This window comes from Ascaphus truei, unplaced genomic scaffold, assembly GCF_040206685.1.
Source record: "Ascaphus truei isolate aAscTru1 unplaced genomic scaffold, aAscTru1.hap1 HAP1_SCAFFOLD_1427, whole genome shotgun sequence".
In the NCBI taxonomy this organism is placed as follows: domain Eukaryota; kingdom Metazoa; phylum Chordata; class Amphibia; order Anura; family Ascaphidae; genus Ascaphus; species Ascaphus truei.
In genome coordinates, this window is record NW_027454310.1 from 19,389 (window position 1) to 32,251 (window position 12,863).

The window sequence follows — 12,863 nt, forward strand, 5'->3', positions numbered from 1 at the left end:
AAGCGGTTTGACAATGGCTGGAGCACCAAGTCGTAGGACTATATGGTTTTTGTATTTTTGGGTGGTTTTAATATATGCTATAATATTGTTAATCATGTTTGTATTTATACATTAATGTGACAGTGTAGAAGTGTAATAGTATTAATCACTGGTAGTTTGTGTTGTATATTGGATGGAATGAATATAGCTCTAATCTCGGGTTTTACTAGTGCTATAGAGGGGTTAATTGGAGTCATTGGTAGTGTATGTATAATGGCTTTGTGTGATTTGTCTCTAATTGGTTTATGGGATACGTGTGTCACTGTGGAGTGGTTGAAAGGGAATAGGATTTTTAAGCACCAATGGAAAACAAATTGAATTATGAGGCATCCCCCTATATAAGGGGTATCCTTTGAGTGCTAGGATACACCCCCTGAAGTGTTGCTGAAACACGTAGAGGTATCCTGAGTTTCTGCGGGACGTGTGACGTCATCGCAGGACGCGGCTGGGATTCCCACAATTCACCTCCCTTCCCTCAGTAGCGGGCGTGCAGCTTGAGCTCCGCTGCTAGCCCAGGTGTTATTAACGTGGACATCATCCACAGCCTCCGACCGGGACCGGTTGCGAGGGAATAATACTAAGCACTGAGGTAATTGTTTACATCTCAGGAAAGGGGGTGTGTGGGAATGTGCCGTTACTGAAGATGGTCTTATTTATTGTATGTGCTGTTAACAATTATGTTTTTACCATTAATTGAGTAAATATAAAATTATTTAATTGATTATGGTTTTTCTTGCGCCCCTTTCTTTTATATCATACATACTGTAGTGCCGAGGGTTATTCTAAAACAAACCAGTGGCAATTATCAAAGTGTTAATCCGATGGGCCATTAGCCTCTGCAGAAATGTCACTAAAATGTACCCAGCATGTACCTGGCTAGTTTAAGGCAAGTTTTAGGATGCTCGTGTTTGTGTGTTTGTGTGTGTGTGTGTGTGTGTACACACATACACTTCTGGAAGCCAGATTCGAGGAGGTGAAGTAGTGGGATCTTGCTGTGAATAGTGTAAATACGTTCATATGATACAGATGCATTATTCGAACATTTACCTGGGTACATCCCGCGTTACACCGCGTGGTGGACCCGAGATGGTCAGTTGCAGACATAATGGCCCACAGGAGTAACACAGCAGGGTTTTTTTTAAATGTAATTTAAAGGGAATGATGCCAGCTAATCAGAATGACTGTGCTTCATTTCCCTTTAACATGACGTCACTAAGCCGGCGTCACATGGTATTTCAGCCAATCAGATCGTGGTTAACAAATCCCCAATCTTATTGGTTGTTGTACACCATGTGACTCCCTTTGGATGACGTCACATACTTGACCTAAAATGACTCCGTCACACAGTGTACGAGCCACTCAAGGGCCCCAGATACCTGTGGGAATGACCCGGGAACCCCCAGACACCCTCGGGACCACCCGTGGATCCCATTGGGGCCCGCAGGGACCACCTGGAGACCCACAGCGTCTAGCGGGGACCACCCGGAGACCCCTAGACACCCGTGGGTACCCACCAGGGTGCACTGTGGGGCCTGCGGACACCCATCGGGACCACCAGGGACCCCCGTCGGCCTGGAGTATTAATCCTGTGTGTAAAATAATAAATCATGGTTTTATGGGTGGGGTATTGGTGCTAACTACAGTAAATATTTTTACATTTAAATTGTATTCCTAGTGTAGATGAGCAGGGGGTCTCCGGAGCAGAACCGCGTTGGTTTCAGGTCCGAGGACCTTCTGCTTCCCGAGATTCAGGCCCCGGTATGGGGTGCCGATATCCCTCTGCTTTGTTTACATACCACGCTGATTTTAACATGGAGATGCCGGCACCCCATACTGGGGCCAGTAACTCAGGAAGTAAGGGGTCCCCGATTCTGAAATTTAATTTGTTCAGCTCAGGATACCCCCTGCTCACACACACTATGAATAAAAATAAAATGTAAGCAGCTTCATTACAATAGCAGCTATCCGCTAAGTAATGATTTTTTTATTTGGGGGGTAGAGGGGGGTTTGATACGAGTGTGAGGGAGCAGGGGTTCTCCTGAGTTGAACAAAGTTGATTTCAGCCTCGGGGACCCCCTACTTCCCGAGATACAGGCCCCGGGCCATTAGTCTGCCGCGGCGCAACTCGTGAGAATTTCGGGCATATCTTGAAATTATATCCCCTTTTATTGGTTTATAGTGAGGGACAGTGTCCTGTTTAGGTAGAATCCCACTAAGATGGTTTGCTTCATCACAGAGGATTCATGGAGAGGCAGCCTATGCCCAGAAGGGACTCAAAAGACCGTAGTCCTGAGGCATATTCTGACCGGCCCCATCGGAGGGTCTATAGCTATCCCCAATTCAAGATGCCACAAAGTGACTCAGGGCCCAAGGGAAGGACCCGTATCCCCAGTTTAGGGAGGTTAGCACCAGTGCTGACGGGCCCATATGGACAAAAGGTCTACCGAAGTCTCCCTGAAGAGACAGCTAACCAAGTGAATTAAGCCTCAGCACCTCCCTAGTGGGCCGAGTTGGGGGCAGCTATGGAAATAGGTTCGCGGGCGTCCGAAAGCATGCGGTTATGTCTATACCAAGTTACCAGTGTATATAAATGTAATAATAAAGATGCTGTTGAATTAATAAAGTTCCTGGTGCTCATCATTGTTTTAGCATCAATCAGCCGCTCAAATCCAACACCCTGATAAGGTAACCACATGTGAGAGAGCCACGATAAGAGACATTGATGTAAACTCCCTAGGAGGCGGGCAGGGAAGGTTACCAATTTTCACGAAGCAGAAACTGGCTAGTTCTGAATAAAGTTTACAAGATGTATGGCTACAAGGTGTGTTTTCTATTTAGCATTGATGCCTTTAGGAGACATAATTTTTCCCTAAAAATTGTAATGTATTTTAGGAAAATGGAATAGATGCAGGAACAAAGACTACAGTAACGTGACCTGCAAACCGCTCTGGCAAGAATGAGGTTATGGATGATCTTTGTAAATAAACTGCTGCTTCAGTGACCGCTTACTGTACTTGCTTGTTTTGTTGTATAATACTTTGTGTTTGAAAAACTACACATGTGAAACATGTACTATTTGAAGATCTGTTTAGTGTGTGGGCTAAACAAAGTTTGGTAAATGCTAATGTAGACAAACTGGAGGACACATATCCTGATTTAATTCTAAAACCTGCTCATTTTCTCTTTCTAGGTATTATGATCAGCTATGTTCCATTGAGCCAAAGTTCCCTTTTACGGAGAGCCAGGTAAGATTTACTGTATTTTTCAGATTGCATTTTCGTAAATATGAAATCCATATTGCACATATCGTAGCACAATTGCAAGAGTTGTCACTAAATTGCAGCAACAAAAGTGCAAGGAAGCTAATCAATAACATCTTTGAAATTGTTAACCGTGGCAACCCTTTTTTTATTTTTTATTAAAATTACAAATATTTAGCACAGTAAGCAGTGTTATTTGTCCTTTTTTAATGGCCTTTGGGTTTTTGGTTAACATGGGGTTTTTCGTGATTCTGCTTAATGAATACTGCACATGTACATGCTCCCGAAACCCACTCATATCTATCTTGTCTGTTTAAAATGCACACGTTTTGTTATACCTGTGAGTAGTATTTTTATATATTGTTTTTCCCCCTTCATTTTCAGTTTTGTTTAACTTTCACATGGAAAGATGCTTTTGACAAAGGATCACTTTTTGGAGGATCTGTGAAACTTGGTATGTTACGTTTTTATTACAGCCCTTGTAAAACTTTGCGTCGATCAGTTGCATTAAATAACACAGTATCTGACACAACCTCACTTACAAGAAGGAACCAATATATTAATTGCTTGGCTAAGCAAAATCATTTCCAGCATAGTAAAGATAGCTCCATTATATACCCAAACAATTATATTTTAGAGATTGAAACAAAATAGGGCACTGATAACTGCATTTTTATGAAATGTATTGTTTTACATCTTATGCCTCTGCCTTTTATTTATTTTTTTTCCTTTTATAGCTTTGCCTAATTTGGGATATGAAAAAACATGTGTTCTGTTCAATATTGGTGCTTTGGCTAGTCAGATTGCATCTGAACAAAACCTTGACAACGATGAAGCATTGAAAGCAGCTTCTAAATTTTACCAGGTATGACAATCATGTTGGTTTTGCAATTGGCGCTCTTTTTGTTGAAATTAGCTCCCACTATCACTTGCTATATTTACATTTTTGAATGTATGTTGGCTAATTGGAAATATTTAACCTCAGTTGAAAATGTCATATGCGGTGTCACAAATGGCACATCTGTGAGCATGTGACTTCTGTATGTGACATGGGTTAATACAGGGGAGCGCAAACTTTTGCTGCGCTCCCTGTCTTGCCTGCCTCAGTGCTCGCGCCCCCCCCCCCCCACCTTGTAGCTGTCACATGACCCGCGGAGTCATTTGGCACCGTGTTGCCATGGTGATGCGTCGCAGTGTCTGAATCATGGTAAGTAGAGTGTTGCAGAGGCCAAAATGCAGTTCTCTTCCAAGCGTGCAAGTTTAATTAGGGCCCAAAGACATACATTTTAGATTTAATATACAAAAGTAGTACAGTGTTTAGTTACAGAAAGTTGTTACAAGAAACATACAGTATAATATATACAGACTGTTTAATAAAATAAACAGAAAAAAATAAAAAAAACCTCTAAGTATGTTGTACCTAACAATATTGGATTTATCCACAATTCATGGATTTAGAAATAAGAGAATTCACATGTCCTCTGTTGAATTCTAAATTCATATTTCAAATACAAACCTTTTATCCACAACCTTTGTAATGGGACCAGACTAAGCCCACCCTTCTGGGTGTGTCATATTTTCCCACTCATCCATCTCTAATCTAATTTTTATGGGTTAAGAGAGGACAGGTGTGTTTTATTTTTATTTTTATTTTTTTTAATTAAAAAATGTCTCAGAGGATAAGGTCTTCACTCTATACTCGTAATTCCTACAATTATTGTGACCCACTTCATTGCGTTTGGGCAAGTTTGCTGCTGGCAAGTAGATCAGGCTAGACGGGGTTAATGCTAAGTTTGAGAGAGAAATGGATATCTGGCCTTTGCACCCTAACTATCGTGGTTGTTTAGCATCACTTAATTCTTCAGATTGCAAATGTTAAAAACATATATTTTGTTATTCTTGTGGATCATATCAGATCCACAATATTTTATAGTTCGTAAACTTACACAGATATCTGAAATGTCTACCTGACAACACCCTCTTGCGTTCCCCAGATCACTTTACAAATTTGTTAAAGCTGCAGTTCTAATATGTGCATCAATACAATCTGCACACTGACCAATGATTAGCTAAGCTGCAGATCGATACATAGTAGATGAGGTTGAAAAAAGACATACATCCATCAAGTTCAAACTATGCTAAATTTAGACAACAGATTATTTATCCTATATCTATGCTTATTGATCCAGAGGAAGGCAAACACAAAACCCCATTAAGGGGAAAAATAAATTCCTTCCTGACTCCAAGAATTGGCAATCGGATTAATCCCTGGATCAACATCCTTCCCATGTATACTTATTTGGTATATCCCTGTATACCTTTCCTTTCTAAAAAGATGTCCAACTTCTTTGAACAAATCTATTGTATCTGCCATCACAGTATCCATGGGTAATGAATTCCACATTTGAATTGTCCTTACTGTAAAGAATCCTTTCCTTTGTTGCTGGTGAAATCTCCTTTCCTCCAACCTTAAGGGATGGCCCGAGTCCTTTGTACTGCCCGTGGGATGAATAGTTCTTTTGAAAGCTCCTTGTATTGTCCCCGAATATATTTGTATATAGTTATCATATCCCCTCTTAGATGCCTCCTTTCTAATGTAAATAAATCTAATTTAGCTAGCCTCTCCTCATAAGTTAGAATGTCCATCCCCTTTATTAATTTGGTGGCTCTTCTCTGCACTCTCTCTAGTTCCATAATGTCTTTTCTTAGGATTGGTGCCCAAAATTGTACTCCATATTCAAGGTGTGGTCTTACAAATGCTTTGTAAAGGGGCATAATTATGTTTACTTCCCTTCCATCCATTGCCCGTTTGATGCAAGATAAGATCTTGTTTGCCTTTGCAGCTACTGCATGACTTTGGGCACTATTGCTAAGCCTGTTGTCTACAAGCACTCCTAAATCCTTCTCCATCAAGGATTCCCTCCAATATATCTCCATTTAATTTGTAAGTCGCCTTTTTATTCTTGCATCCCAAATGCATAACCTTACATTTATCTGTATTAAACCTCATTTGCCATTTACTTGCCCACGTTTCCAGTCTATCCAAGTCCTTCTGAAGAAAAATTACATCCTGCTCTGATTCTACTACCTTACACAATTTAGTATCATCAGCAAAGATGGAGACTTTGCTCTCGATGCCAACCTCAAGGTCATTAATAAACAAGTTAAAAAGCAGGGGTCCCAGTACCGATCCCTGAGGTACTCCACTCACGACTTTAGCACAACCTGAAAAAGTTACATTTATGACAACTCTCTGTTGTCTGTCCTTCAACCAGTTTTCAATCCAGTTGCATATATTACCAAGTCCAATTTTCTTTATTTTGTACTCCAACCTCTTGTGTGAAACCGTATCAAAAGCCTTTGCAAAATCTAAGTAGACCACATCAACTGCATTACCCTGGTCTAAATTCCTACTTACCTCCTCAAAGAAACAAATAAGGTTAGTTTGGCATGATCTATTCTTCATAAATTCATGCTGACTATTACTAATAATTTTGTTTTCCATTAGGTATTCCTGAATATTATCCTGTATTAAACCTTTGTTAAAGCTGTATAAATGTTAAAACAAAAAAGGTAGTTATCAAATGAGTTTATTCAGTGTACACAGGAGAAAGCTTCTGTAGAAAAGCTCTCTAACAGTTAGTATGGTATGACATATCTTTATACCCTAAAAACTAAAACATACACTCCTTTGAGGTCACTTGTGCGTCATAAAAATAACGTAATTGTATAATAAAGAAACAAAATGAATATATGTAAATCAGCAAAAAGGATTACATCAACTTCAGTAACCTTTCCTCCACATTATTATTGATACTTTGTTTCTGAGTTGCAATGTGAGAAACTGTGCTTAACTCAGACTCTAGCTAATTCTACCAAGGTTTCTCATTATTGCCTGGACTTTTCTCTACCTCCCCACACTCCCACATACTCCTTCCGCATCACCTCATCATTTGCAGCTGGTAAAGGATGCAAAGAATCGGAGAGCCCAACAACCCCTGCTTCTCACGTTCACACAGACAAGTTTCACAGAAATCTGCACATAACACATAGAAGACAGACACAGACTGAATGACATACAAAACTTATAGCAAACAAGACAACATGGCTGACGAGGATAGTCTGCCAAAATGGCTGCTGAGATTTGAATGCTGTTTACGTTAGACCCCCTAATGTCAAATTTCTCAACATTCTTACCTTAAAGTAGTTTCCCCACTATTGAAGTCAGGCTTGCAGGTCTGTAATTCCGTGGTTGTGATCTAGCTCTCTTTTTAAATATAGGCACCACATCTGCTTTACGCCAATCTTGTGGTACTGAGCCTGTGGAAATGGAGTCTTTGAATATTAAATATAATGGTTTGGCTATTACTGAGCTTAACTCCTTGAGAACTCTTGGATATGCCATCGGGGCCAGGTGCCTTGTTTACTTTAATTTTTTCAAGCCGCTTATGAACTTCTTCCTCAGTTAACCAATTGTTCATTAATATGGAGGTTGTGGCTTCCTCCTGCGGCACTACTATTGAACTTGATTCTTCCCTGGTAACCACAGAGGCAAAGAATTTGTTTAATACTTCTGCTTTTTCCTTATCTCCAATAATCTGCCTACCCATCTCACACTGAAAGGGTCCTATATTTTCTTTTCTCATTTTTTTGTTAAGGTACTTAAAGAACTTCTTAGGGTTGATCTTATTTTCTATTGCAATCCTTTTTTCATTATCCATTTTTGCTCATTTGATTGCCTTTTTGCAATTTTTGTTACATTGCTTATAATTCTGATATGTCTCCGTCTCTTCTGAATTAAAGAATCTAAACGCCTTCCTCTTCTTGTCCATTTACTTTCGTACCTGTTTATTTAGCCACATTGGTTTTGACTTATTTCTTTTATACTGATTACCCATGGGTATACACTGATAAGTGTGCGTTTCTAATAATGTTTTAAAGACTGCTCATTTATCTTCTACATTTTTCCCTGCAGAAACATCATCCCAGTGTATTACTACTAGATTAGACCTCAGTTATTAAAATCTGCCTTTCTAAAGTTTAAAGTCTTTGTTGAACCCAAGTAATCTGTTTTTTGATCATTTATTTCAAATGAGACCATGTTATGATCACTGTTACCCAAATGTTCCAGGACTTGAATATTTGTTATTACTTCTACATTGTTTGATATGACCAAATCCAGAACTGCCCCTGTCCTGGTTGGTTCCTCAACAATTTGGATCATATAATTGTCTTTAAGCACCCCCAAAAACCTGTTTCCTTTTGTTGTAACGCTAATCTCATTGCCCCAGTCTATGTCTGGATAATTAAAATCCCCCATTATGCAAACATGACCCAGTTTTGATGACTTCTCCAATTGCAAAACTATTTTAGCTTACTCAATCTCACAGATATTTGGTGGTTTATAGCATATCCCTACAAACATTTTCTTTATACTTTTACCTCCACTGCTAATTTCTATCCACAATGTTTCTACATTTTCATCATTTCCATTCATTAACATCGTCACTTATAATAGGTTTTAGATCCGGTTTGACATATAAACATACTCCACCTCCCCTTCGATTTGTTTGATCCTTCTGAAAAAGGGAATAACCCTCTAAATTAACTGCCCAGTCATGAGTTTCATCCCACCATGTTTCATTAATGCTTATGATAACATACTGCTCCCTTGCAGCTATTAATTCTAGCTCCCCCATTTTATCTGTCAGGCTTCTTGCATTAGCAAGCATGTATTTCAGTTTTTTTCAGCCTGTACTATTATCTTATCTGCTCCTTCCTTTCTGCGCCCACTTGGTTTAGTCTTTAGAAGTTTTCTTGTATAAATCTGTATTTACTATGGGTGTCTCACTGCTTGTTAAACTCGCACTTGCCCCCATTCTACCTCCATAACCCCTTGTATCCTCCTCCTATTCTATTTAGTTTATCTGTTTCATTCCCCTCCCCCCTCCATCCTAGTTTAAAATCTCCTCCAACCTTTTTAACATTCTCCCCCCCTAGCACAGAAGATCCCTCTTCATTGAGGTGCAATCCGTCCCAAGAATATAGATGGCACCTCTCAGAAAAGGATTCCCAGTGCTCTAAAAACCCAAAACCCTCCTTCTTGCTCCACTTTCTTACCCATGCAAGTTGCCTCTTCAGATCAGCAAGCTCTGACTCTAAAGAGACCACCCGCTCACAATTCCCACAGCGGTATGCTCCTTTGAGCAGCTGCTCCAAGTGCACATACATGTGGCAAGATGTGGATTGAGTGACATTTTCAATCCTGCTCATTCTAGCAACTATGAAGTTTAGAAGTATTAACAGTAAACTGTACTTCAATATACTATACCTTGTTTAACCGCTTCCTTGTTCAAACTGCTTCTGGTTTTAACTGCTCACGTTAAACAACCAGCCCTTCAAATCAACCACACAGATCAGTATATACAAGTCTTGTTCAACTGTAATCGATCACTTATAACACAAAGAAAAGTGCTTAGGCGCTACGTGCAATAAAATAAAATACTAACAATAATAACACAATGTGTACACTAGCAGAACAACACCAGAGAGAACACAAAGAACATATACCGACCAGCGCCCAAAAAGAATCCAAAGTCCCTAATAGAGTCCAAACAGATGGAAGGGAAGATAATCCAAATGCTCCAATCACTGTAAAATCTCCAATCCGGGGGTCCGTGACATAGGGACAGAAACAAAGAAAAATAATAGTGTAATACGTAATGTTAAAATGGGACAAACAACATGAAGCACTTAACAGAAGACAAACATAAAACAATCAAGCTGAAAGAAAAATAACTATTTAATAAAACAAACGGAGCCTGCTGCAGCGGGTCATCAAGGGGTTAAAACCCAAAACCCTACTTACAGCAGGACTGGAATAACAAGCATGTGTAACCATGTGGGGCAGATGCCTGCAGCAGTGGGGGTCCTCAGGGGCTCCCTGTGTAGTATCTTTCCCTCTAGCTTCAAAACACTCTCCAAGATGGACGCCGAGTAAGGGAACTCCACACTCTTTTTGGGCGCTGGTCTGTATATGTTCTTTGTAATCGATCACCTGCTCCAGGTTATTTAATTCAGTTCTTGCAAGGCATTCTGGGCAATGTAGTCCTGGAATATGATTGACTGGGCAGTTACTAGATTCTATTGGTGCACTGCTAGAGACAGGGTGGGGCTCAAGAGCCAGAGCCTATCAGAAGGGGATGGGGGCTGACACTTTGGAAATGCTTCCTACATTAGAAACATTAAAAATGTCTTTAAAACATTTTTATTTTTTTTAAATATTTTTCCTTTATTGGTGTCAGTCAGCGTATTGGTACATGTTACAAACATTGGAAATCAAGCCATCATGGCAATGAGGCGCATTACATGTACATGGTATGGGGATAGATGATGACACACAATAATCCATTTTCCCATTTTCAGTGGTGAAAAAGAGAGGGGGAGACGAAGGGTGGGTGGATAGTTGGGAGCGACTTGGAAGAGAGAGGGGGGGGAAAGAGGGGAGGGGGGGGAAATCTTGTAGGGGTGGGGAGCTTTGGGGTTCGGAGGTCTGGGGTCTAGGGCTGCGATAAGATTTGTGTCAGAATCGGGGTTCCTGATCCTGGCCAAGGTTCCCAGGTTGTGTAAAATTGCGGCATTTTTTGCTTCAGCATTGCCGTCAATCTTTCCATACTCTTAATTCCATCTATCCTAGTGATTACCGTTCTCCTGGAAGGGGCTTTGACTTTCTTCCAAGCCGCTGCTACGCAGCATCTGGCGGCCGTTAGGATCACTACTGTGAGTGTAGCCGTGGGGGCGGGGAGGTCATCGACTGGTTTACCCAGCACATAGGTCAGGGGGTCCAGTGGGATTTCTACATCCAAAGTCTCGGTCAGGAGACTCTGGATCCGGGTCCAGAATTTTTGGATCTCCGGGCATGTCCACCAAATGTGGGACATGTCCCCCCTTTGACCACATCCCCTCCAGCATTCGTCGGGGGTGCCTGGGTAGATTTGGCTCAGTCTACTCGGGGTCAGGTACCAGTGAAATAGTATTTTGTAGATGTTTTCTTTTGTGACGGAACAGATTGATGTTTTGGTAGCTGCCTCCCAGATATCCTCCCAGTCCTCAAGGTCTATGGTGTCTTTAAAACATTTTTTAAATGCTACAAGTATTTTCTCATAGTACAGAACTGATTTATTTAAAAAAAAAAACACGTAGGATATTGCTTGAACTGCTGCTTTGAGGTGTATATAAAAAGGGCTTTTCTTATTTCCACTGCTAAAAAGAGTTGTGCTTCTAGGGTTTTAATCCCCCCTTAATACCAGAACGCCCTTAGATAAACCAACACAGAACTAGATTGGGATCATTGCTCTGACTTCTCATAAAACATTACCATGTATTTTTATAATGCAACTAGTAACTCAAATTAACCTTTTGTGTGTCAGATTATTAAAATACTGATAAACGTAATGATAGTATCAAGACATGCTGCATTGTATAATGCTCAGTACTTCTCGACAATTGTGTACCCTTTTTTAATGTTAAAGGAAGATGTTTTTTTGGGGGGGGAGAAACACAACATATTTTAGAGAAGTGTACAGTTGAGCGGTGCGAGTAGAAGTGCTATTTTTTGTAATCATTTTTGGGTGTATACAAAAGTAGCTTTGAAGCTGCGTTTCATAGTTGCATAGTTACATAGTAGATGAGGTTGAAAAAAGACACACGTCCATCAAGTTCAGCCTATGCTAAATTTAGACAACAGATACTTTATCCATACTTACAGTATATTGATCCATAGGAAGTCAAACAAAAAGCCCCAGTGAAATATCCAATGATATTTTATAAGGGGAAAAATAAATTCCTTCCTCACTCCAAGAATTGGCAATCAGATTATTCCCTGGATCAACATCCTTCCCATGTTTACTTATGTGCTATATCCCTGTATAGAGAACACACAAGGTGTAGACCACTCAGTCTATAAGTGAATGAATTACTTACTAGAGGGGTGCTAAGGGAAATTACATATGTGAATAGAAGCACAAAAAGAATCTCTGAAGAAAGCACTCTGCCTCTACTAAAATGACCATGAATACATAATGCTTTATTTTACAAATAATTGAAGAGAATAAACACAATAATTAAAACCTAAAAGACACCAAGTGCCTTAAACCATCCCATTTACAAATCGGGGAAAAGTATCACTTCAAATTCCCAAACAAGCAGATATAGCAAGGTACAAACTAACAAGCTGAATCTATAATGCAGTCAGACTGTAGCTGCATTGTATGTAAAAGCCGTATGTGCAATTATATTTACACCGGTAGGATTATGTTCTACCAAAGCACCCCCACATCACATAGACAAGGCTAAGTGTGCACATGGAGTCGGTGTACTCATATAATTAGATTTAACTCATTTAGATCAAGATGTGTACAAACTAGTCACACATAAACAACCGGAAACAGTATAACAGTAAGGTTCGTAAATTATACACTCATACCATACATCTACTGCACGTCTCAGGGATGTCCGTTATAACTCAAAATGCCGCCTCCATTGTATAGACCTCCGGTGTAAGAA

The 12,863-nt window shown here is 40.0% G+C and overlaps 1 protein-coding gene across 1 annotated transcript in view; it reads left to right on the forward strand.

Annotated features, from left to right (window-relative positions):
• Positions 1-2,256: 2,256 nt before the first annotated feature.
• Positions 2,257-12,863, forward strand: part of PDCD6IP (programmed cell death 6 interacting protein) — a 55,913-nt gene continuing 45,306 nt past the window's right edge. Inside the window, exons 1-4 of the mRNA XM_075581578.1 lie at positions 2,257-2,421; positions 3,225-3,284; positions 3,684-3,753; positions 4,037-4,164. Of these exons, the coding sequence (XP_075437693.1) occupies positions 2,257-2,421; positions 3,225-3,284; positions 3,684-3,753; positions 4,037-4,164 (423 nt within the window). The remainder of the gene's footprint in view (positions 2,422-3,224; positions 3,285-3,683; positions 3,754-4,036; positions 4,165-12,863) is intronic.